Below are 25,499 nucleotides of genomic sequence, written 5' to 3'. Positions count from 1 at the left end.
TAAGACGGCACATAATTCTTTTTATTGCTTATTTATTCGATGGGAAATTTAACCCTCTGATCCTCGTGCAGCGTTGTGCGTCATTCCTAAACATGAAGAAACAAGTGAATAAATAAGGTATTTTTTTTTTATTCAGATAAAAAAGGACCATGGGGAGAGCCCATATGGTCCCATAGATAAGGTATAGTATGTAACCCTGGTAAAAAAGATTTTCATATTTTCTCAGAAATTTTCAAAGAATTTCTCATATGGTTTAGATTTATAAAAATTTCTGAAAAAAATATGTCAAATTTCTCAGATACCTAATTGAATTTTTCAGAAATAATTGGATGAGGATTTTCGGAATATTCCAATATCTGTACGTATGAAAATTTTTGATAAATTGCACGGATTTTTCCATATTTATTCAGATTTCTACAACATGTGTCGACGGGAAAACTCTGAAATATTTCATTATTATTTTGTCGGAATTTTTCTGGAAGATGTTCCAATTTGTGTAAAAAATTTGATTAATAAATAAAAAATTCTGAGACATTTTTCCACCAAGATATGCAATACGTCTACATGTCTCGTTTTGCGCATTGTTTTCAACGTTAATTTATTTACAGACGTTACCAGCGAAGTGCTAGCAGCTTGTTATCGAATTAGAGTGGACTATTGCGACAGAATATCGGTGTTCACATCAATTACAATCCATAATCATCCGAAACCATTCACGATCCACTTGGAGATCGCGAATGAAATTTTCGCGCTCGAGATGGTTGGTCGCGCATGCGCAATGGCGGCGAGACTGCAGCGAGTGCAGCGACTGTCGGCGGATCCCACGTGTCTGATGTGCGTGTATGTGCGTTAGGCCACATATATACTGTGGTTAGGCCGCGAGCCGTGTACTCCTGGTGCTTAGGATGTTTTGACAGCAAGATTTTGTTCGAAAGATGATACTTGTAAAGTGTGCTACGATGGAGCAGCTGATACGAAGAGGCGCCTTATCGGCGGTGGCATTAACACGCAGGTACATTTTATATATATAGCTTAAAGTTGTTTATTATTAGACATTTATAAACTTTACAGAGTATTTCTATATTTTGATCGTATCTCTCTCTTATCTCCTTTCTGCGAGAATTACCTTTCCAATGGATTGCATACTTCAACAACAAGCTGTATTGAGAATTACTATGATTCCTATTTTATTTCATCATTTGTCGCTAGGTCAACAGCACTTGGTACGTGTTACGTCCAGCCATGCAGAGGCAAGAAAAGCGATACAAACGACAGCAATACAAACGTACCGGAATCTCTGTTCCATCCTGTGCCCATCAAACCGAATCCAGATGATATAAACGTTGGCGCTGAATTGACTGGGTCTTCGTTGAAGAAGACGGATCTCTTAAAGATATTGAATGCCTTCTCGCAGAAGACGGAAATCAAGGAATTAGCTCAGCAATACGGATTGGATCGTGAGTATCAATAATCAAATATACATGCACTGATCATGGTTTCTGACTACGGCATTAATTTCAGACTATCTCCAGGGACAGGCTTTCACAAACTTTAAACAGTACTGTTTAGGAACGGAACCATTACCCGTAGATCTTTATGTAGTCCTGAGCGATATCCTGCAGGGTGCTGGAAATGTCGCCGATATTTTTCCGTACTTCATAAGTCATGCCAAGCAAATATTTCCGCATATTGATTGCTTGGACGATCTCAAAAAGATTAGCGATCTACGAAATCCTGCTTCCTGGTAAGAAAACGTAGACTTATATAATATTAAAGTTATCGAAATTTACTACCTTATTATGCACAATCACTATTATTTTAATTTAATATATATGTGTATATTTTAATATATCAAGAAGAACATAAAATTTTCACAAAGTGATAAAACTTGACTATTGCTCTTTAGGTATCCTCTAGCAAGATCAAAAAGTAGAAAAATAATTTTTCACGCTGGACCAACAAACAGTGGGAAGACTTACCATGCTCTAGAAAGACTTATTACCGCAAAAAGTGGGGTGTATTGTGCACCGCTAAAGTTACTTGTTGCGGAAGTATTTCATAAATGCAACGAAAGGGTTGGTATCATATATTTACTTCAGTTATATTTGCCAAAGATAAGATAAAGGTAATAACATATGTAACGTTAATTTAGGGAACACCATGTGATTTGTTAACTGGAGAAGAACGAAAGTATGTCAAGGGCCACAATAACGCAGCGGATCATTTATCTTGTTCCGTAGAAATGGTGAATCTACAAAACAATTGTAAGTGTTATTATTCTGGCATCTTCAACACATAAAAACAGTTGCCAATACGATCATAATTTATTGCAGATGAAGTAGCTGTAATTGACGAAATTCAATTAATGCGTGATCTTAATAGAGGCTGGGCGTGGACGAGAGCCCTTCTGGGAATTTCCGCGGATGAGATACATTTATGCGGCGAAGCTGCTGCTATAGAATTAGTACGCTTTTTATCATTATATTGTATATTTAAAAATTATGTACCATTAATTGATGTCTATTAACCAAAAGTTACATGTATATACAGGTAAAAGCCATATGTGTTTCAACGGGCGAAAACGTGGAAGTTCGTAGATATAAGCGTTTAACGGACCTGGAGATAGAAAATCAAGCTGCCGAAACGTTGAATAACGTTATGCCGGGAGATTGCATAGTTTGCTTTAACAAAAACGATATATATACTGTGTCACGTTCCCTCGAGAGCAGAGGAAAAGAAGTGGCTGTAATATATGGCAGTTTACCACCAGGTACCAAGCTGGCGCAAGCTGCAAAATTTAATGATCCTAACAATTCTTGTAAAATCTTGGTAGCGACCAATGCCATTGGAATGGGTTTGAATTTGTAAGTTTCATGCATGTGTATTTGTTAAATCTGAAACTGTACGTTTATATTTTGAAGTTTTAAGTGATAAATGCGTATCATTGAAAACGATTGATTAGTCCACGCATTGTTATAGGCATATCCGGAGAATTATATTTTATTCGTTGATTCAGCCAACGTCCAACGAAAAAGGTGAAAAGGAAATGGACGTTATATCTGTGTCAGCGGCTCTGCAAATAGCGGGTCGTGCTGGACGTTACGGCACAGTTTGGGAAACAGTGGGCATAATCCAATTTATCTCTATTAACGCTACAAAAAAGACGATGCAGAGAAAAGTGTAAAATATTAAAATACACTTTTGCTTCGCAGGGCTACGTAACGACGTTTAAACGGGAGGATCTGCCGACTTTGAAAAATTTATTGAGTCAAACGCCAGAGACAATAACGCAAGCTGGTCTCCATCCAACGGCGGATCAAATTGAGCTGTATGCTTATCATTTGCCAAACTCGTCATTGTCGAATCTTATGGTGAGTACCGTGTGAAAACAGAAATGAAATTAATTATAATCGTAAATGATGCCACTCATAACGCCTCATACATTTTTTTAAAGGATATTTTTGTGTCGTTGTGCACAGTCGACGATTCTCTTTACTTCATGTGCAACATAGACGACTTTAAGTTCCTAGCCGACATGATACAGCACGTTTTGCTGCCACTCCGTGCGAGATACGTATTCTGTTGCGCGCCGATTAATCGGAAATCGCCATATGTGTGCACCATGTTCTTGAAGGCAAGTATTATATTACTACTGACTCTTAAAATTGATTAAAGTATTATTACGAAGAAAGAGCTCCTGGGGTTAATATAAAACCTGCTGTATTTTTAGAATATAATTTTCATTTTTACGCTTTCTTGTGATATACATAATTGTGCATTTTTTTCAGTTTGCACGTCAATACAGTAAAAACGATGCGATAACATTCAATTGGTTATGCCAACATATCGGATGGCCCTTTCAAATGCCGAGAACTATCATCGATCTCATCCATCTGGAAGGCGTCTTTGATGTATTGGATCTTTACCTCTGGCTAAGGTATAATGAGATTGTACCTTAATTATGTGTCTTTCTTTTTGCGTTCTTATTATTCATTTTATTATCTTGTATTCTGTAGTTACCGTTTCATGGACCTGTTCCCGGATGCTGAAATGATCCGTGACATACAGAAGGAACTTGATGCACTCATCGAAGCAGGAATAGTTAGATTAACGACTTTGTTGTTGAATTCAGATGCAGGTAAATGTGATTCTTTTGAAACGAAATATTTACAATATAATTTATGATCTTCCGCTATTCTAATTTCTGTTAGTCTAATAGAAACATACGTATATTACGTATGTGTGTGCGTGTGTAAATTTTATCTTACATATTTTATTAAGATCGATTTTTATAATATTAGTTGTGAAGTGTTTAACATACAAGTCTTTTTCCATTATTTAGGTGGAGAGCCCGATAGTTTTGAGTTGCAGACGCAAAAACAAAACTTTTACAGAGGTAAATTTTACAGAGGCTGTTTATAAAAAATAACTCAATTATACATTCGTGATGCCTGAGTACTAAATTATATGGATCATTTTTTAGATTTTAAAGGACCTGGCAAACGTACTGTAGGTAAAGGCAAATTGACTGAAAGATTAATAGCAGAGGGACTCTTAACACCACAGATGTTACGTGAACTGCAATCTGAATGGATTAGGTCAACAAAAAAGAAAAAATAGTATAACTGTATAGCGATAAAATGTTAAAATTTATTAAATGAATTTCTTTTATTGCGAACTGAATTAAGAAAGGCACAATTAAGTTTACACGATATGAATAATGATATAATACCTTTAAGAGAGTATTGACATTGCAAATAATACCAATGTTACATACAATTTAATGTATAAAAGAATCATGTCATTGTAAGTATTATGTTAATATTCTACGTATCGCTTTTATGTAGTTTCGTCCATATATATATATATATATATATTTTAAACATTTTCCTACAAAAATATAATCTCCATTTTTTACCTATATATAAGCTTTATACTCTGTAGATTTTATTTTCGTAACTGAAAAAAAGATCTGATCATTCTGGTTGCACATTTTAATATCATGATACTGTTTTCACTCGTGAATTACAATAATTTGACATGTATTGACATAATCTTCATATTAAACGGATTATTGCAGTTAATTCAATTTATATCAATTAATCGCGTTGCGTTTGCATTCTCTGCATTTAACGCGCAATGAGTGCACTCGAAATTTGGGCGAAAAAAAAGACAGGAATAAATACGAAAAATAGTCATCGGGTGGCTATTTCAATTGAAAAAGAAATCATCGCGTAGATTCGGCATTCGCACATTGACGATCTATTAGAACGCATATTTCGCAAGACTTATTCGGCCGAAGATGTATCGCGCAAATATTAAAAGTAATTATATATATTATATTATTATTATATATTTAACTTGGATCATAAAGTCAAAAACGACTGCTACATATAAGGCAAACGTATTGTTACAAAATGAGAAAAATTTATAAACGCGAAAGTAAAAACGGGACATGTAGCGGCGTTGCATCGGTTTTGGCGCGTGAAGTTGACCGCGCGGGAAACGACGCCGCGACGCGCCCTCGCCATAGTCGCCATCTTGATTACGTTCTCCTTCCATTACCAGAGGCCAGACACGTTGGGCACGGAACGGAACGGCTCCGGACGTGTAGTGGCGTTGCGACTTGTTTAATTGGAGTAAGAGTAACGTATATTAATCTTGCACTTATTATTTAATGCAGTATCTATCGCGTAGTACACATTTGACGCTCGGGCATTGATAATTCTCTGAAAATACACATTTTGCGGTACTTGTTCGGGCAAAAGCGCATCGCGCGGTGAGCAATCGCGAAAGTGAGGATATTTTCGAATGTCGCGGATACGTATCAATAAGAATTCTAATACGCTTATTCGCGTTAGAATCATAATCGCGTTAGAATCATAATCGTAGCAAAAGGCGAGCATGCAATATTTCCTACTCAAAGTTCGAAAAATTTATAAGCGCGAAGAAGAGCGGGATGCGTAACGACGCGGCGCGGGCGGCGCGGGCGGCGCGACGGCGCACTTCGCTTCGCGCGAGAGAGAGACGAGCACCTCCGCCATGTTGAATTACGCTCCCGCTTCCATTTCCAGAACGCGACGGACACGAGACAGATCGGCTCCGGAACGAGAGGCGTGAGAGGCGTCGCGACTCATTTAATTGGTAATAAGAGTATAACGTCTATTAACTTTTATTATTTACTACAGTATCTATCGCGTGGTATAGATTCGGTGTTCGGATATTGATTATTCTTAAAAATACGTATTTCGCGATACTCGTTTGGTCGAGATGATGTATCGCACGTCGCGCGGACAATCGCGAAAATGTCGAATGCATCTTCGAATGTCGCGAATATCGCGGATATATACCGAGAATACTAATTAATACGCCTAGACTGTAAAATAACAATTTTTAATAAAAGGCGAAATAATATATTTCCTACTCGAAAAAGCGCGAAGTTACGAGCGGGACGCGTAGTGACGGCGCCGCCGCGCCGCGCCGCGCCGCGTCGCTTTTGCCGCTAGAAGTTAACCGCGCGCGGGAGACGAAGCGTCTCCACCATGTTGATTACAATACCCTTCCATTTTCAGAACGCGACGGATAGACACAGCAGACACGGGATGACGGATCGACTCCGGAACGAGTGGCCGTCGCGACTTATTTAATTGGTGAGTATAACATGTAAACTACCTTTGCATTTAATATTTATCACACTGTTAAATTTATAGGGTTAAATTAAACTCAATTTTGAGTAATTTTTAACTATTCCATAGATCGCCACTGCTCCTACTCAATATGTAGTTAATTTAACTAAAACAATGTTAATTTGACTAAACTAATGGAGTTAAAATAATCCTATTTTGTTTTCAACTAATAAATTTTGACGCACATGGTAGTTAAAAATAACAAAATAAATCTAACTCATGGTATTGATTTAAATGTCAAGAGCTAACCTTTAACAGTGCACAGTACCTATCGCGAGAAGTATAGATTCGGCGCTTGGATTGATAATCCGTTCGAACGCCGGATTCCATATTGTTCGGTCGAAGATCTATCGCGCGAATCAATTTGGCAACGCCTGCATTTTTATTTGTGAAATATCGCTGATATCGAACGTGCTAGAATTTTTTCTCTTATTTCTCCGTTGTCGCAATATGATTAAATATCGTAGAAAGTGTGGCAAAGCCGCGCGATCATTGTATTCTAGTGTGATTGCTTGTAATCGCGTTTATTTGTAATCAACATTTTGTTTGTTTTAGGAAACAAATGTGAGAGCCACGAAGAAATAACAATGGAGAAAGAAAAAAAAGGAGAAGCCGAGGAGGCGGCCAGGGGTAACAGATAAGGTAAGTTATACTGATGGAAATAGTTGTTTATTTGCGCAGTATATCGTTTTCAAATCACTGTATATTACTGTAATAGAATATCGAATGTTTAATACATTGTGTAATAAATAAAATATTTTTTTAACGGTTTTTTGGTAATTTGATTGTATATCTCATATTATACGGTCGTATTCCATTTAATTATTTCACTTATTTAATTAAAATATTTTAGCTTATATTTTAAGATTTTTAAAAATATTTAGTAAATTATTTATGACTTAATTAATATTAACAAATATATATAAAATATTACTTGTTAATATATAAAATATTTCTAAATAATTAAAATTAATAATAGTTTAAATTACATCAGGATTATAATATATCAGAATATTTATTTTAGACATTATTTTTACTTGAATATTTTCGTATGTTACAGATCAATCTTGTATACTCCTCTGTTGTGTGATGTAAGAAAAAGGGTTCAGATGGAAGAACCCGAGAGGAGGATGAGGAAGCCTAGGAGAGGCATCGGGCACCAGCGGAGCAACTTTGCGGTAAATATTATTTTTTATTTTGCGTCAGAGTAATTTTTGTCCTGTTTATTCTTGAGTCGTTTCATTTCATCATGATTTAGATATATAATAATTAAAGAAAAAGAAGAGTAACTTAAATTTTATAAAAATTTGTTCTTGTGAAGATCTTTTTCGAAACATGTATAATTATTTAAATAAATATCTAATTGAATGATTAATAAGAAGTTCTTCGACACGTAAGAATTATTTAATCGAATTGCTTATTTTTATGTTTCAGAAGATAAACGCGGAAAATGTCGCATCGAGGGAATCCAAATTAACAACCCGAGAGGACAGCCTGAGAGGAGGAGGAGGCCTAGGAGAGGCATCGGGCATCAGCGAAACAACATTGTGGTAAATATTACTTTTTATTTTGTGTAAAAATAATTTTATTTTTTGCTTATACTTGAATCGTTTTATTTCATCATAATTTTGAAATAATAATTAGAAAGAAAGAATTAATAAGTAATTTGAAATTTTATAACAGTTTATTTTTCTAAAGATGTTTTTTGGAAAATGTATAATTATTTAAATAAATGTCTAAGTGAATGATGAATAAAAAGTTTGATGCGCGTAAGAATTATTTAATGTCAAATTATTTATTTATATGCTTCAGGAGATAACGACGCGGGAAGTCGCATCGAGGGAATCTAAACTAACAACCCGAGAGGACAGCTTGAGAGGAGGAGGAGGCCTGGGGAGAGGCATCGGGCGCCAGCGGAACAACTTTGCGGTAAATATTATTTTTACATTCTACCTGACTTTGATTATCTATTGTATCTCACCAACAAAAGATTTTTCTTTACTTTTCATTCTAACTCACAATACAGTACAGATAGGAATTCCATTCGCAACTGGTAAAAGTTGCCCATAAAAGCAGTTGGTTTTTAAGGAACTTCTATAAAGGTGTTTTTTTGTTTATTAACAGTAAAATATGTCATGTAAAACGTAGAATCGTACGATAAAAATAGAAAATATAAATATTTTTAACAAACCGCGATTAAGGAAAGTAATCTTGTTCCCTGAAAATTGTTCGAGATAGACGATCGTGATTAACAAGGCGTTAAATATTTATAATTTCAATTCGAGGATAATACGAGCCTCGAGCACGATAAACTGACGGAGTAAACAGTAATTGTTTACTCAGTCCATATCTATGATCATGCATGTAAATGTTTTACATAATCTTTCTCTTTAAGAAAAAGATTACCTCTCTTCACTCAAAGTTATAATTCATAAATAATTTTATAATGCGGTATTATTGTTTAGTTTTTTAAACGAATATATTTCTGTTAGTATACAATACAAATTGAATGTTAGTCAAGATAAATTTTATGAGCTGTTTCTTCAGCCCCATTAGATATTATCGTCTAAGTAGTTTTGAATTATCGTATTATGAATTATGATATTTACTATAATTACATCGATTAATTAGGAAAATTCGGGCGTGACACGCATCAGGAGATCCATTAGATTATAATTATGAGCAGTTATTGATCAGCGTATTTCTTCTTTAAATCGTTTATAGTCTTCTCAACTATTAGCCGCCACTTTTTGGGTTCATTCGTTACGAACCAATCGGTTACTGCGTTCATATTTTCTATTTGTTTTTTAGTACATCTCCTGCATTTAGTTTGGTAAGCTTCGCTGAATACCGCTGAAACCAAGAGAATATTTTAGTCTTTTATATTTATTAATTCTAGTTACAGTAATCGATTTCGCTCCTGATTAGTAAATGAATATCTATCTAATCTATAAATACGGTGAAATTAAAGCACAAAATATATTCAGAAACCTGATATCCTTCAAGAATAAGGTTTATACATATAGTACCGGTCAAAAGTATTGCATCACTTATTGGAAAACGAAGTCGTTACTTTAATAAAGAAAGACGTACTTAATTAATGTTAAAAAATTTTATTTTAGTACTGTTATTTTATGCTTTAATAGAGGAATATTTTGAGAAAAAACAAAGATCTTGATGATTTAATTGACGTTGAATAATTATCATTGACGTCAATTAAATCATTAAGATCTTTGTTTTTTCTCAATGTATTCCTATCAAAGCATAAAACAACAGTATTAAAATAAAATTTTATAACATTTATTTATCATAATGATTTAATTGCGTTGTTTCATATTATCGTCAACGACAATTAAAGTCAAATTAAACCTTTGTCTTCTCGAATGTTTGACGTATGTCGTCGTTGTTTCAACTTCTGCACAACTCTTTTCAATTTTCAAAAATTATATATACTTATAGTTGAGCGACAAATTAAAATTTTGCTAAGATAAAATCCGAGAGTAATTGGGGAATATTACTTTGTTATTTGTTTTCTCTTCTAATGCTCAGTTTCGTAAAAAAACTTTACTTGAAGTTATAGACTTTTTGAGAACTATAGATACTTCAACGTTACCATTAATAACAAAAATGATCTCGTGTTGATCAAAGAAGAATCCGTCGCAAGAAGAAATAATTTAGTAAGGGTAATATATAGCTATACCTGATAATCTCTGCTGTGCTAATGTCGTGCACGGTGCTATTTCCATAAAACATTTGTAATACTTTTCTCGCAACTCGTCGTTTTGGAGAAGAGCTCGCACATCGAGATGATCATATCGATTAGGATAAAGCTCTTCTGCGAGAACGCATATCAGTGCGTTCGTGGCAATAATTAACACGATGTAACTTAGCCGAGCCATTGGTTTCACAGTTGCGATACTTGAGACACTAGATTGCCAATGGATCGTCAATGCATTTATATAGATCTTCCTTGACAAAAAAAATATTTCATAACATAAGATATATGTATATATATGCAAGATATATGAACGAAAGAAAAGGTTGACCATTAATCTTGGTTAAAGATTAAAAATATATGCGCATGCATATCTATTAATATGCCTTATTAGTGTTTTCCAGAATTAGGATTAATAGGCAGTATAAATCAAGTTTATTGTATTGTATTTAGGTATTTATTACGCAGAAAAAATGTGACTGATAACTTAAGATTCCGCGCTGAAATGTTAAAAAAATGCGGTGCATAATTTTTACATCGTGGTATTATAAAAATAAATATTTAAAAAAAATTGTTTACAAAATTTCGCACCGATGTGTCTGTTGCTCTTGCTTCCTGTTGCAGCAACACGACTATCGATGATATTTATTATATTGTTTTGGCTACGGTCCACTTACGTAACACTAGGTATACAAATGCTTCGAAGCATTCTTCTTCTCCTTTCTTTCAATGAAGAAAGAAGAAGATAAAGAACGCTTCGAAGCATTTGTAGCATCAAATGGACCGCAACCTTAGTTAAAAAATTAAAAGAATTCTTCTGTTTTACATTATCATTTGAAGGGTACAGAGAAAAAACGATCAATGTCCATCCGGAGTAATTTCGAAAAAAAAACGCAATTTTAAGTTTCAAGACATCAGATATCTATTGGATTCTGATGGTTCTTCCTCATGCGCGTGGATTATGATCGTTTTCCCCTAGCACGGTACATCGTTCGGCTTTATTTCCAATGAATTGTAACTGTTCTTGATCAAAACAGATAAAAATTATAAAAGTTCTTTGAAAATGCTACAAGATAGCATGATCAGATTAATTTTGACAAAAAAGTGGACTTTGATCGTTTTTTCCTTTGTACCCTTCATTTATTATTATTTAGATCATTGTTTTTCTCAGTCTAGCCGCAATACTTTTTAATATAAATGAGATAAATATTTTGCAAGTTGTGCAAACTTTTAAGAAATTATTTTATTGCATTTACACATAATTTTTCTCTAGCATTTATAAAAAAAACCCAATTTCTTTTTACAGGTTATGTTCCATTACATGTCCGAAAGCAGATTAGTAAAATATATCGAATTTGTTCTCGTTTCGTGCATTAAATATATATATATAGATTAAATTGTATATATTTATTGGTTTATATATAAAACAACTAGAGAAACAGATTTTTTACATATCTTACTCAATCTGTGTTATTGAACGTGAATTATAAAAGAACAAATTAATTTCTTTCGATATAAAATCTATAAAGATATAGAATGATTTAGGTATAGAATGAAGTCTTTGTGCAGCTTTAAAGTTTCCGTTCTATACAGGATGAGTCAGGACAGGGAAATATTTTGGGAGATGATAGTATATGGGTCATTATAAAAAAAGATGTTTATCTGAACATGGTCTCAATATGTTTTTTGATTTACAATAATACCTCAAATCACTATTCTAGACTGCAAATTATTTAAAGAGAGAGTTTTTGTTGAGTAAACAATAATCTGAACATGTCTCCTTAGAAAGAAACCCAATAGGTTTAAATTGAGTGACTGTGATTACCAAAAATCGACCCACTTCTTTCAATTAATTTATTAGAAAATTTTTTATAAATAGATCATTCTTAATACATACTAAACTTTACTAAATTATAGTGACAATGTTTTTGACAAATTAATTTTATCACGTATAGAACGACTAGGTCTAAAAGTTTTGAAGCTGGACTTTTATAAATTACCTTTATAACAGAATGGGGAGCATTGTATTTTACAATTTACCGCCGGCAAATCAATAATTGATCAAGTAAAAATCATTACATACTTTTAAGGTTTCAGTAGGGAATAAACTTAATATTGTCTTCCTATTTTTAATAAAAATGTATTATTCGCTTGTGCGTCATATACAAAATGACATACATTGATTTTTACAAGTCTTATTCGTTTTTCGTCACATGCACATATCAACTTCCACGAAAAAATCACTTTCAAACGCGTAACTCAAACTACGAACATAAAATAACGCGGGATTTTTTTTTAATATTAGAGAGATTCATGGAATCCTATATCGTCAACGTGATAGGTTGCTAACATCACATTTGTTCTCAATTTAAAATTATTTGATGTAAAAAAAACTTAGTACTTATAAATAAATGCCAAAAATAAAAAAAATTGCGTGGTCCATGTTGGTACTTTGGACGAGAGTAATCAGTTAGGATATTGGTAAACACTATTGTCCAGATTGTAGAAGGCCATTTGTTCGTCGATCCATCGACGGGCATGGGCTATGTTAGCGTAAACGCCGGGAGTTCCATTTTCGCCGCAGCCAAGTCCCCAGGCTACAATGCCAGCTTGAACGTATCTGGTCGGATCATTCTGTAGCGGACACACGAGTGGACTTCCACCGTCGCCCTGCAAATAAAAAGATTGAAAAATCACTCTTTTCTTTGACCGCATACAAAATAGAGAGGAGAGGAATATAGGAAGTTTCTTTGCAGAAAATTCTCGAGAAAAAGCCGCGCTTATCTTGAATAATTTAGCACCAATTCCTAGATAATTGTTATTCCAGTTTATGCTCTTCTTTTTGCAAAGTATAATTATATTAAGCGCAAGAAGGAGTTAGAAAACATTCGGCTCTGAATTTTATCACGCGGATTTTCTAAAAATAGATTTCCTGAATTTAGATTTTTTTTATTCGAAGAAAATGTTAAAGTCTCTAGAATTTTTGTATTCTCCTTTTGTGTCGAAATGCTGTACTATGTAGATGCAGATAAGATACGAATTTTATAGAATCTCCGGAGTTAAAAGAATTTCCGTGGAAGATATCTCAAGTTTACCTTGCAGGTATCTTTTCCTAGTTCTCCACCCGCGCAGATGAAACTTCTGTCTAGAACAAAGTATTTTCCCAATCTGGTGGTACGCATAATGTCTTGACACCTATCACGATGTACTATAGGAAGTTCCACCCTCTTTAAGATCACTTGGTAACGTCCCTCTTTACCTGTAATTAAATATAAAATTATTATGCCGGTTGCATATTCAGGTCGATCTAAATCCATTATTAGTCGATCGTTGCGAACAGCTAACTCTAATAATATATTAAAGTTAGAGCTATTGCGGAAAGATTCAATCGATCGATATTCATTTTTTCGCACACTGAAAACATATATAAATGACGTACCGAATACGTCTTTTCCCCATCCGCTGGCGAAGCATCTGGATCCGTCGAAGTTCGCGTTTATTTCCGGTAGACACACGATATCAACGTTCTCCGCGTACTCGATCGGGGTCTTCAGGATCAGGATAGCGTAATCATTGTAGAGCGCACCCGAATGGAAGCCCTCGTGAACCACGACCCTCTCGACGTCCCGATCTTGATGCGGATAGATCTCATTCTTCGTCTGTGTGTCCCATTCTCCCGCGCGAACTTTCAGCTCCTGTGGTTGCTTCCTATTGATCGGAATGTATTGTTAAATTAGAGAAATAACGAGTGACAGGCGTAACAGATATGAATGCAAAATAGTGTCTATTCCCACGTTCGAATGTAGCGCACCATGGCACGAGCGAGAGTTATTTATCCATATTCCTTGATACTTGAATATACTTGAAATATCTAAGGTCATTTAATTAAGTTTTATTAATCAAGGTTATATCGAATATCTGCAAAAATACTATTTGTTATCGCAAAGATATTCACGGCAAGACTACTGACCCGTTGACGCAGTGAGCCGCAGTGAGAACGGCTTGTCTGTGGATAAGAGCTCCGCCGCATTGATAAACATTCAATTTCTGGCCGTTAGCGCCAATAGCCTCTTCCTTCAAAATGGCCACCATCCACGGAAACTCGCCGAACTGGGCCTCATTATCGGTTTGGCCGGTGATCCTGAAGCCGACTCCTTCAGGATGTCGCTGTCCACATCCGGTTCTGGTACTGGTCGGTGGAGGTGTGACTGGTGGCAGGAGATCCGGCGCTTTGCAGCAAACATCCAAGTAGTTGTCGCATGGTCCAAGACCTCTAAATATTCCACAATGTGATCGTGAAAACGTGAGGACCTATTATCCTAATTAATTTTATGCAAATAGATCCGATCGTTTATTCGCATAGATAACATATTAATAAAAAAGAGATTTGAAAAATATCCGAGAAAGATTAAAATAGATTTTGCAGCTTGTACTTTAAATTTTTAATTTTGATAACATTTTAAGAGCAACGTTTTTCTAGCAATGTTAAATTATTTTTTTAATCCGTTAAATAATGAGAAAGAGTCCATTTAAAATTATGTTATTAATTTAAGAAAAGTTTTTCTTCTACAGTCAAAATAAAATTAGAATATGATCATAAATGATTTAGATCATTAAGTGATTATTAAGAAAAAAGTAATTATTATTTCCGACAATTGTTTCTTCTCCGGTTTAATTATCTACGTGAAATTGTGCTTAAAGTAAAGACAGCATATATTATTTATTAGCGACTCCAGAGGAATTTCATTGTCCAAAGATAGTCTCATGCTGCGAAAATAGTGAGGCGGCATGCTAAAAATAATAAACCGTCTAAATTAAAAACTATTACAGAGAATATTTATTAAATTTAATCTTAACAAGATAAAAATATCTATATATATGTATAGATGTATATATATACAAATTCAGCCATGGATTAAGAGTACTTTTATCAAAAATTAATCGCAAATTGTGCCGACTTTTGATTCCGGAGTAATTAATTTTGATCCGTTTTGATCGTGATACACGTTCCGGGTGTTTCAGTTATATTTCAGTTTCAATTTTCCAACTTGATCTACAATTTCAATTGCAATGATCAAAATATTTCACTATTGCATCAATTAGAACGTTACTTTTTCGAATATTATAACAACACAATATTCTCAATAAGCGTCAACTGCTATACGGAATTTTATTTAATTACGTCATTTATGAGTGCGCAATATTGTGTCCAGAGTCGACAATCGCATAACAAAAGAAATTTCAAACCATTCCTGATTTAGCAACATCGACACTTCCGCTTTCCTTCTAACACACTCACTTTCTATATACGGTTCAAACTACTTGTAACTACCAAGCATGCCATAATCATATTCAACGACATTATTTATTGTACATTAGGAGGACTTAAAGGAAGGAGTAAATAGTATCAAAATTTTATATCTGTCAATTCGCACAGAAAATTTTTGTGGCTGAATGTTTTGCACTTTTAAGAACTATTCTCTAAAAAACATCTTTACATTACAAACAATATCTTATTCGTTTTATCAAACTATTAAAAAGAAATTCTCCTTTTTGTGTATTATTATTATTACACTATTGAAAAAAAACAACCAATAATTATAAATAAATCAGAAGGGATGTGCGAGTATATTTAATTTTAAAATCTAAAGTATATATTTAAATGCGAGATTATATTATTACTATTACTACGCACATCTTGGTAATAAAAAATAGAGCCGTGCATGGGATACCAGTACCAATTTAGTAATTTAGTTGAAAACGAGGAGATGATCATGTGAGTAGTTTCTTGCACAATTCAGTGGGAAAAGACTACTAGTTATCGTCGCATATCTAACTCTACCGAGACTAGTTGTGGTTAAAGTTTTTCCACCTCGATTTTACGATACCAATGGGAGCGTTAATCGTCTGCATCTGTCTGAACGAAAATTTCGCGGCATGCCGTGGTCCATCGCTATCCGGTGAAAAAACCGGTCGAGACTCCGATCTTTGGTCAATAAACTCACCCCGGGCGCTTCTCATCCTTATCACCAAAATCGGACCTGATATCGATGATGCCGACCCCATTCTCCACGATCTTGCCTTCCTTGCATTGATAGTAAGGCACGCACTCGCAGTCGGCAGGTTTCAAGGGTGTTTTATTCTCTATGCCGAGGATAACATTTCTGGGGGTAGTGGTGCTGACATTTCCGTTCTTGAAAACGTCTCGAATAAGACTATCGAGATCGCCACCTATCTGGGGCACTGACGGAGGTGTCGTCTTAGCAGTGGGGAATGCCTGGGCGATGAGAGCGTCGAGGCTACCGTCGTTTTGTTGCGCCGCGGGCAATGCCGTCACCAAAGTCACGCCAACCAAGGTCAATGCGGAAACCAGTTGCCACATGGTTTGCGTCAAGTCTGGTCTACCTGAAGCAAATACGAAAAGTGGTATAACGTATATATCGGTGGGAACGTTGCGGAACGGATCATGGCTGATTTTACGAAAACTCCTCGCAATGGCAATCATAAAGAAGAGATATCTTTTTTTTTCGAAGCTATAAATAGCGATGATATAGCGGTGCGCTTTAAGTTAGAAAATCGAAGGAAGTGAGTGCAAACTAAGTAACTCGTGAGATCTTTGACGATATTGTCTTTCGTGCGATCATTAACGTGAAGCGTTTAGTCTTCGGCAATTCTCGGCTATCATCGAGAAGCATTATTGAATAAGAGAATGCTTGAATATAGATAATATGTTTACGTGATGCACTAACAGATAGAGGTATATTAAAACGTGTGGAAAGAGAGAGAGAGTCTCGAATATTACTGCAATATAGAACAGGCTTGTTGTTTTATACTTTATCTTATTACAATCGGATTGGTCTCCAAATAAAAACCTTTTATATTGAAATGAAAAAGATTAGATTTCGAAAACTTATAATAATTACAGATTAATAAAGAAATAAGAATACCAGTAATAACACGTATTTTTTCTATGTGATTTGGTAAACTATGCAATTTTCTCGGAATTCCGAGTTATCAGAATATGAGATTAAATTATATTATGCGTTCCACAATCCTAGTAATTCCTGATAAGCATAATGGCTACGTTTACACCCAGCGACCTGATCGCGGCCTGACCTATTTCTAGTCAACATTCGTTTACACCGAAAGAGACCTAAAAATTAACGGGATCGTATTTGGGATCGCCCTGAATTGCAGCGAATCCGAACAAGCAAATAAAGCTTTTAGGACGCGTCGCGCGCAATCGCGCGTTTACATCGCAAATGATAACGGCCAAAATACGGGTCGCCTATCAAGTGTTTACAGCAGGCGACCTAAATAATTTAGGTCGAATTTGAGGTATAGGCCGCACAAAGAAAATCTAAATATCTAAAGTAAAGTCGGGATGTTGGAATTTCTGTAATTATAACTGTAACGAATAAATTATAACTGTAAACAAATAATGGTACATTAACGGTTCTCATGCATTAATTACCTCAAAATAAATATTCTTTTTTTTATCTGTTCTGTAAAACATTATAAGTTTCATAAAAAATATTAATGCACGAGAAAAATTCAATATCCCACTTCTAAGGTATTCTTATAACAGTAACAGTAAAACTGTTTCAAACTTCCAATACGATGTTAAATCCGAGAGAAGGCACTCGATCCTCTTTCAGGCAGGATACTTGTAATCTTTTCTGAAAACTACGGAATACACGCAATAATTTGACCACATAATTATCCAGAACATCTGATGTTATCAGATAATTAGTATTATCTTCGAGGTGCTTCCGCGCCGCGCCTAATGAAGATGCGCACGGATATGTGATATGTGTCATCATACAAAAATATTTTCTTAATTTTATTTGTGCGCATAACACGCTCGTAGCGCGAGACTAGAAATATTTTGCTATTTATTCCGAGTATTCGATGTTTTCTTACCACGTGAATCCCATTTATTTGATAACCGATGCGTCAAACAGCACATTGTGTAACAGTTTCAGTCGTAAGATCTTCTTACGATACACTTATTTAAAACTACTTGCCACTGACCTTGCGGCGTCGAATGATCACAAACTAATAGATTAACATATTTCGTTAAACCGGTATCACCGTCGGGCTATTTATATTCAGGAATTGCAAAAATTTTGCATCAAGGAATTGCGAAAGAAGATTAATTTATCATAGTATAATTTTACATATCGAAATTATACATATAATCACTACCATGATTATATAAATTAATGTAATAAACGCGATCTGCGAATATACGAATATTAAAACAAACAAATAAATTCGACATTATCGTTATTATTAAATAATGAAAATTTTTCGTTGAAATTTAGATTGCCAAGGTCACGTAAAAAAAATCATACAACATAATATTCAGACTCCGATTTCCCTTTCTGTCTCTCTCTCTCTCTCTCGAATAAGCGAACAAATGACAAACTTTATTGACTATTATTCAAAAAACACTCGAACAAAGTAAATCTATTTAAATCCTAGTTAAATTTGGCATGGTCACTCACCAGAAGGAAACACCGAAACACGACGAACAGCGAACGACACCTTACACTCGAAGGAGCGATGCCCGAGTGTAGAATCGTGATGTCCTCTGTACATTCACATAGGATCCCCACTCCGAGCACGTTTATCATGAATTCTCCCCACTTTCCTTCTGTGTCATTACTACACCGAGAACTTGGAGAACCGGCATTTCCCACCTACATTGACCCTGAGGATCGACGTGATTTTCCTGGAAGTTTTAATAGAGAAACTCACGCGTTCCCTTGATGCAAAATTCCCCTTTCTCGTGACGCATACAACATACGAAAAAAATTCTTTGAAAAAATATATATGTATATACTATTGACCCAACTGACCGTAGGTCAATAATGACCAAGCGAATCCTTACTGATATGTTCCGCAGCAAGAAACTTTTCGAATTGGGTAAATGAGTTTTTTGAAAGGTCTGATGTCAGTTCTGATCTTTGTCCAGATCCTTACAAACCATAAGAGGCAACAGTTTATTTAACTATAATTGTGAGCGGATATACATGATAAATTAATGGTCTTTCAGTTTATAAGTTCTTACTGGACGATTGCGAGCTTATCTTATCTTATGTAACCCGTTTCGTAAAAAGTTTGGGATTCACAAATTTTTTGTGTTAAGGTCAAGTAGGTGTGTGAGCCTGATCATTCTTTAGAAGGCATTGTAAACATGACAACGGACATCTCGTTTTTGCCGTGATATTTCGATTTTCCTCCGTGCAGTTTGCCACAAAAAAAAGAGAGAGACAACGACGATAAATTTGCGGATTTCAATCTGAACTGAAAAATTATGAAAAAAGTCATTGCAGGTCACTGATATTTATATTAATATGAAAATTTATTTACATAATTCTATTTCTCTTTTTATACTAACACGTAATATCCGTATATCGTAATAGTTCGCCGTTTAAGTTTTCTTAAAGCTAATAGGAATGTGAGAAGTATATAATGCAGACAATTTCTACCCCGATTCGTTTAATGCCTCGATAGAGGAAAAGCGTCTTAAAAAACTGAATTTAGTCAGCAATACGTGCTACCTAAACGTCATAAATGACGCACGTCGTTAAAAAGAGAGAGATTGTCGAGATTGTCGTGCCGTTTGGTTGCACACGATTCGGATGACACGTAATCATCGGGTATTGTCCGCAAGTGTTGCAACAGCGTTTCATTCGACATTATATCTGATCGGAAATGCCACTATCCTCATTTTACCGAACGCGAGAATATTTATCAGCTCGATTGCGAACACTTTGCAAAAATATAGATGAGTTAAAAATATTAGGATAATATTCGCGAAATCGAAGATTCGTAATATTTGAGTTTGGTTGCGCAATCAAAAAACAATTCGTTTCTCTTATAACTCTTTCATGAAAGAAAATGACGAAGCTGCTATTTATGTATTATTTACAGTAATGAGTACGACCAGAACGCGGAAGGAGTTGCGAACGTTAAAATATTTTGTAGTCATCCAAAAGATACCATCACGATAATAATAATAATTGTTAGCAGGAAGTCATGAATACATAGCTTAACGAAACGGTTGTCTCTTTTCGTCAAAAATGCAATAAGGCTAACATCATTGGTAACTATTTCCCATGTGTGCATCTTTACGTAAAAAGTCGATAAAACGCTTTGTAGAATGAAGTATTCTTAAATATATAATTCAATTTTACAATACTGAAGCATTGCTTAATCTAAGATTGAGTGTCTCTTTCGATTTGTTTTAAAAACGTAGCACAGATTGATTGTTCCGATTTGATCAAAATTTAATTCTCAAAGATAAATAAAATAAAACTGTATGTGATAAGCAAAGTTCAATATTTGATGCGATAAATGCTGCACTATGCTTTGCACAAATATTGTTATTACGTTATCATCAAAGACTTTGAACTCGGTGAAATTGCGCTGTGAAAAGCGCAAATATGCAAAATATAGTAATTACAATGGATACTATTTCTTTATTCAATTTAATGCATAAATATGTAACGTTTCTAAAAAAAATGTTATATATTTATGCGAAGGAATTATTAATTTCTATAACAAAAATCTTACATTATTCTCAATATACGCAATTATTTTAGTATAAGTAATTTAATATATTGTATGATTTATTGTATAACCGTATTTAACGAAGTATATATTTAATTATTGGAAAAATATTAGGTCGGTGGAAGTCTTCTACTCGATTCTCCAGTTCTGGAGTCAGTTCTTCCAATAGCCGTGATCGTCTAGTGGTTAGGACCCTACGTTGTGGCCGTAGTAACCCAGGTTCGAATCCTGGTCACGGCAATGTGAATAACATTGTCACGGTGGAAGTTTTTTTTTTAATTAATTTTCGTAGTAACATCAAATTGTGCGTTTGAAAATCATAACCACGCGAAATTATGTGCTTAAAAAACGTTTTTCTCTACAAAATAATTTATCGATCTTTTATTCAGATATTCGTGTTTTGTGGAGAATAACTATCAGCACCGTCAACTGTCAACTGTCAACTATTTACTTTCAGAATTTCTTGAATTTGTATATCGAATATATGATAGAAAAAAAGAGATATTTAATATATTTAAAATATATTATAAAAAAATATTAACTTTTGCAAAATTCTGTAATTATCTTCGCTACATACAATTATCTTGTTATAAATAATTTGCCATATTGTTTATTACAGTCGTCTTAATCAAAGTATATATTTAATTACTGAAAAATTTGTTTATTTATCGGCGCAAACATTGTGCTCAGTTTCCGAGACTCCATTCGATTCTTCCAATAGCCGTGATCGTCTAGTGGTTAGGACCCTACGTTGTGGCCGTAGTAACCCAGGTTCGAATCCTGGTCACGGCAATGTGTATAACATTGTCACGGTGGAAGCCTTTTTTGTGAATTTTTTGATTATTCATATCCAGATAATATAGTCGTGCAAGTACGAAGGTTTGCCATGTTTCATAGATTTTTCTAGGGCAATTTTCTTTGGATCTGTAGATTGGTCTCGTTGTATCAATAAATCGTGCTCAACTTTGTAGCGAATAACAGTTTGTCGCATAATTCAAAATACATACGAGAAATATTTGCTTTGAAACTAGAACAACGATATATGCTTGACCTCCGAGCTTCTTTCCCACGCTCGTCGTGCCGTGATAAGCTTTGTGTTACACAGCTATCGTATTAACTAAAACAAATATATTCAGATATTCGTTCTCGGAGAATGTGTTTATGACGCATTGATTACTCGCTGTATGATCAGAAGATTGAACAAAATACAGATGCTCGAGCGAATTAAGATAAATAAAGTATACAGTTAATAAAATATCATTGCACTTTATTATTATAATAATTGTCATAAGTTATGCGAGTGATATTAGCATACGTAAACGGCACGTAATCGCAGTCGTTGCATTAGAAATCACTAAATATACTACACACGACACACATCATTATACGCCATAAGTCGCGAACTGTTGATCTATCCATTGACTATGTTGCGATACGCTGGCGTATACCGCAGGTACATTAGAAGCTCCGCAACCAATGCCCCATGATACAATACCAGCCTAAAATAAGAATTTATTCAAGTCTATTTCTTTTGTTCAGTAATATAAAAATTCAGTAATAAAATTAATAATAGATTGTATAGATAAACAAGAATTTAAAAAACAATAATGAAATCTTACTGATTAAAAGAGCATAATTAGTATGACAACGTAAGTCACGCGGATGCTTAAAATAGGGAAAACATTTGAAAAAGAATTAAAGAGAGTATTAAATCTATCCATTCCGCTTTGTTCATTGCTGAACTCTTTCTAATGTGTAAGATATTATTTTTATTATAATCAAGCTCACCTGAAAGAATTGTCCCGTAGCGGCTTGACAAATCAATGGTCCACCACCGTCGCCACGGCACGTGTCCCTATTTGTTTCGCCGCCGGCGCAAATAAACGATCCATGCAGTTCAAAGTATTGACCCAATTTCGTGCTTCGTAAACGCGTCTGACAATCCCCTTGATCGATGATAGGAAGACTCACCTTTCGAAGCTCGGCATGATATTGTCCTTCCGGTCCTGAACGTGATTGTGAATTGAGAATTGTGAATGAATACTTGTTTTTGATAAGCCGAAAGAAATGATAAGTAGAAATCTGTAATCTCAATTCGAGGCTCACCGAACGAATCGCTGCCCCATCCTATTCCGTAGCATCTGGTCCCGGTCAAGAAGACCATACCTTGTTCGGGCAGGCAAATCGGCAGGACGTTCGCGCTATAAGTGACTGGTTCTGCCAAAACGAGGACAGCTACATCGTGAAAAAGTCCACCGCTATAATACGACGGATGCACAACTATTGTGAAGATTTGCGCGTCTTGAGTAGGCAATGGTTGTGTATTGTTTCCCAAGTTCCATTGTCCGAAGCGTGCAATTAAATTCTCGGGCTTTTGGCTGTCGGAAAATTGAGACGAAGAAAAAATGAACCGATTAGAACCAACGGAACTGCGAGAGATCTTTTGAAAAATCGCTTCTTGCGTCTTTCTACACGTACTTCACAACGCAATGGGCGGCAGTGAGGACGGCCCCGTTACTGATCACTGAAGCACCGCAGTGGAAAACGTAAGGACTGCCGGTCGCGGACTTTAGGAGAAGCGCGACCATCCATGGGAATTCAGCAAAATAGGTTTTCTCGGAGTTAGGGGGGAAAGGCTGCGCTGTAAGCGATTGCTATCATTATTGTTCGAGAATTAATGATGAATTAATATACTGTTCTGAATTTATACTTCACCTAGACTACGTGCTACGTCGTTGACACGAATATAACGACTACGGCTTATACTTACGCGGCGCGTAACTATTGTCCCGTATACCACAAGCGATCTGCGAGGACGAGCGATTGGATGGTATGTTCGCGACGGGACTTCTGGACGAGGACACGAGAGTTGTGTCAGCGTTGCGAAGACCCTGAAGATCGATCCCTGCGAGCCGACAGCACACTTGATCTGCCGACGAGCACGCCGTGAATCTCGAGTCAATTATGCCAAGACCGTCCAAACTGACCGTGTTTCCTTCAGAGCATAACCAGGTCTTCACGCAGTAACATTCCTGCGATGTACCCGCGTTCTTTAACGGGCCCAGGTTCGTAATCGGCGTGTCTGATGCCGTGTTTTGACAGGACGGTATGCTCATTGCCGCGCAGACATTTCCGTCTGACAAGATCTGAGAGAATCTGGGATCTATCATGCCACCACCGCCGGGTGTAATGACAGTCACGCAGGTGAAACATTGAGTGACATTGCCGCATACGAAGCATAGTTGTGTCTGTCCAGGTGGTGCAGACGTGGCCACCGTGGGTGGTACCGTGGTCATCGTGGTCGGAGGATTCGTCGGTGGCTGCGTCGTGGTCACCAATATCCTGCAGCAGACCAGGTTGCCGGGGCACAATCCGTACCGCGGATTTATTATACCCTCGCCAGGTATGGTGACTATTCCGTTAGGATCGCATAGCGATGTTACTACGCAGATACAGTTCGGAAGTACGGTCGTGGGAGGATTTGGAAATGTTACTGTCGGTGGTGTAGTTGGAAATGTTACTGTCGGTGGTGTAGTTGGAAATGTTACTATTGGTGGTGTAGTTGGAAATGTTACTATTGGTGGTGTAGTTGGAGGTGTCGTAGGCATTGGTGTAGCTTTTCGCGGGTAGCAGCAGACATCCAATTCCCCAGGACATATTCCAGCGCTGCACAGTCATTTTATTTCTATATTATTAAACACTTTTGATTTTATCAATGTCGACTAGCTTGAAACTTAATTTAGCTAGCGAACTAAATGTAATACTTAATGTAATACTTAAAATTTATAACTTAAAAAGAGAAGTAAAAATAAATCAGAGTTTAGGACTAAATAAAGTATAAAAATTAAAACTCGATAGGGTAAAGGCGAATAAAGGTAAAATAGGTAAAATGAATAAAATTGAAATTACGATAGTTATAAAATTAAATTAAAATTTGGTATAGATCAACTGAACTAGATTAAAGTTAATTAAGACCTGGATGCTCTCTCTCTCTCTAGCGGCAAGTAATTAGATTAATTAAGAATTTTGAACTTTGATGATCAACTCACCGCTCGTCGATTACTCCGCTCCCATCGGTGATGATTGTCTGATTACTGTCGCATAAATAAAAAGGTACGCAGATGCAAGCTCTAGTTACCGCAGCGGCAGTAGTAGTAGGGATCTTGTCTAGCTTCTGATACCGCGGTTTATACTTGAGCAGATGCAAGAAGAATATAGACGATGAATCAGTAAATGGCTCCACGTTCCGATTTTGAGGAGAGACTATACTATCAACTCGCAACGGTCTTTCGATCTGATCGAGTCCGCGATTCACTTTTTCGGAGGTGATCGCGACGCTGATCATCGTCACCGCGGCAGCAACTACGTTCACCAGCAACACGTAGAACCGCATGACGACGAGTCGTCGTTACTATCCGGTGGCTCGCTGTCTATTGAACGATTTTTTAACACGAGCGCGGGTTTATGTATACAGGATGTGCTAGTATTTCCCGGGTTTATGGGGAACGTTCAGATGC

The 25,499-nt window shown here is 35.7% G+C and overlaps 4 protein-coding genes, 1 long non-coding RNA gene and 2 other non-coding genes across 9 annotated transcripts in view; 4 read left to right on the top strand and 3 right to left on the bottom strand.

Annotated features, from left to right (window-relative positions):
* Positions 1–800: 800 nt before the first annotated feature.
* Suv3 (Suv3 helicase) lies at positions 801–5,084 on the top strand. The gene is made up of 14 exons (XM_071703907.1): positions 801–1,012; positions 1,210–1,457; positions 1,522–1,744; positions 1,907–2,075; positions 2,153–2,264; positions 2,334–2,464; positions 2,551–2,864; positions 2,980–3,121; positions 3,213–3,371; positions 3,455–3,634; positions 3,789–3,937; positions 4,017–4,138; positions 4,343–4,396; positions 4,484–5,084. Exons 1-14 carry the CDS (start codon positions 936–938, stop codon positions 4,618–4,620), a joined length of 2,217 nt encoding a protein of 738 aa, XP_071560008.1. The 5' UTR covers positions 801–935; the 3' UTR covers positions 4,621–5,084.
* A 497-nt stretch (positions 5,085–5,581) lies between these two features.
* Positions 5,582–25,499, top strand: part of LOC139771259 (uncharacterized) — a 116,805-nt gene continuing 96,887 nt past the window's right edge. The window contains exons 1-6 of the long non-coding RNA XR_011717890.1: positions 5,582–5,639; positions 6,573–6,650; positions 7,242–7,328; positions 7,747–7,864; positions 8,121–8,236; positions 8,499–8,615. This is a non-coding gene — a long non-coding RNA (uncharacterized lncRNA). The remainder of the gene's footprint in view (positions 5,640–6,572; positions 6,651–7,241; positions 7,329–7,746; positions 7,865–8,120; positions 8,237–8,498; positions 8,616–25,499) is intronic.
* Positions 9,150–10,588, bottom strand: LOC139771288 (ejaculatory bulb-specific protein 3-like). The gene is made up of 2 exons (XM_071703950.1): positions 10,387–10,588; positions 9,150–9,539 (listed from the first exon to the last, which is right to left on the bottom strand). Exons 1-2 carry the CDS (start codon positions 10,583–10,585, stop codon positions 9,373–9,375), a joined length of 366 nt encoding a protein of 121 aa, XP_071560051.1. The 5' UTR covers positions 10,586–10,588; the 3' UTR covers positions 9,150–9,372.
* LOC139771255 (phenoloxidase-activating factor 2) lies at positions 12,526–19,054 on the bottom strand. Of its 3 annotated transcripts, none has more exons than XM_071703889.1 (6): positions 18,912–19,054; positions 16,407–16,806; positions 14,372–14,674; positions 13,841–14,109; positions 13,497–13,660; positions 12,526–13,071 (listed from the first exon to the last, which is right to left on the bottom strand). In XM_071703889.1, the coding sequence occupies exons 1-6, from the start codon at positions 19,003–19,005 to the stop codon at positions 12,868–12,870; spliced, it is 1,434 nt and encodes a 477-aa protein (XP_071559990.1). In that variant the 5' UTR covers positions 19,006–19,054; the 3' UTR covers positions 12,526–12,867. The 3 variants fall into 3 exon arrangements, with proteins under 3 accessions (XP_071559990.1, XP_071559991.1, XP_071559992.1); XM_071703890.1 differs by having other exon boundaries at positions 16,443–16,806; XM_071703891.1 differs by having other exon boundaries at positions 16,407–16,802; positions 18,912–19,034.
* Positions 21,151–21,222, top strand: Trnah-gug (transfer RNA histidin (anticodon GUG)). The gene has a single exon. It is a non-coding gene; the product is annotated as a tRNA-His (tRNA).
* Positions 21,703–21,774, top strand: Trnah-gug (transfer RNA histidin (anticodon GUG)). The gene has a single exon. It is a non-coding gene; the product is annotated as a tRNA-His (tRNA).
* LOC139771254 (uncharacterized) lies at positions 22,233–25,375 on the bottom strand. The gene is made up of 6 exons (XM_071703888.1): positions 25,032–25,375; positions 23,753–24,648; positions 23,461–23,623; positions 23,089–23,360; positions 22,771–22,988; positions 22,233–22,481 (listed from the first exon to the last, which is right to left on the bottom strand). The coding sequence occupies exons 1-6, from the start codon at positions 25,373–25,375 to the stop codon at positions 22,365–22,367; spliced, it is 2,010 nt and encodes a 669-aa protein (XP_071559989.1). The 3' UTR covers positions 22,233–22,364.

This window comes from Temnothorax nylanderi, unplaced genomic scaffold (genome assembly GCF_030848795.1).
Source record: "Temnothorax nylanderi isolate EJ_2023f unplaced genomic scaffold, tnyl_v1.0 TNYL_tig0037_pilon, whole genome shotgun sequence".
Lineage (NCBI taxonomy): Eukaryota > Metazoa > Arthropoda > Insecta > Hymenoptera > Formicidae > Temnothorax > Temnothorax nylanderi.
This window is presented reverse-complemented; position numbering and strand designations above follow the sequence as displayed.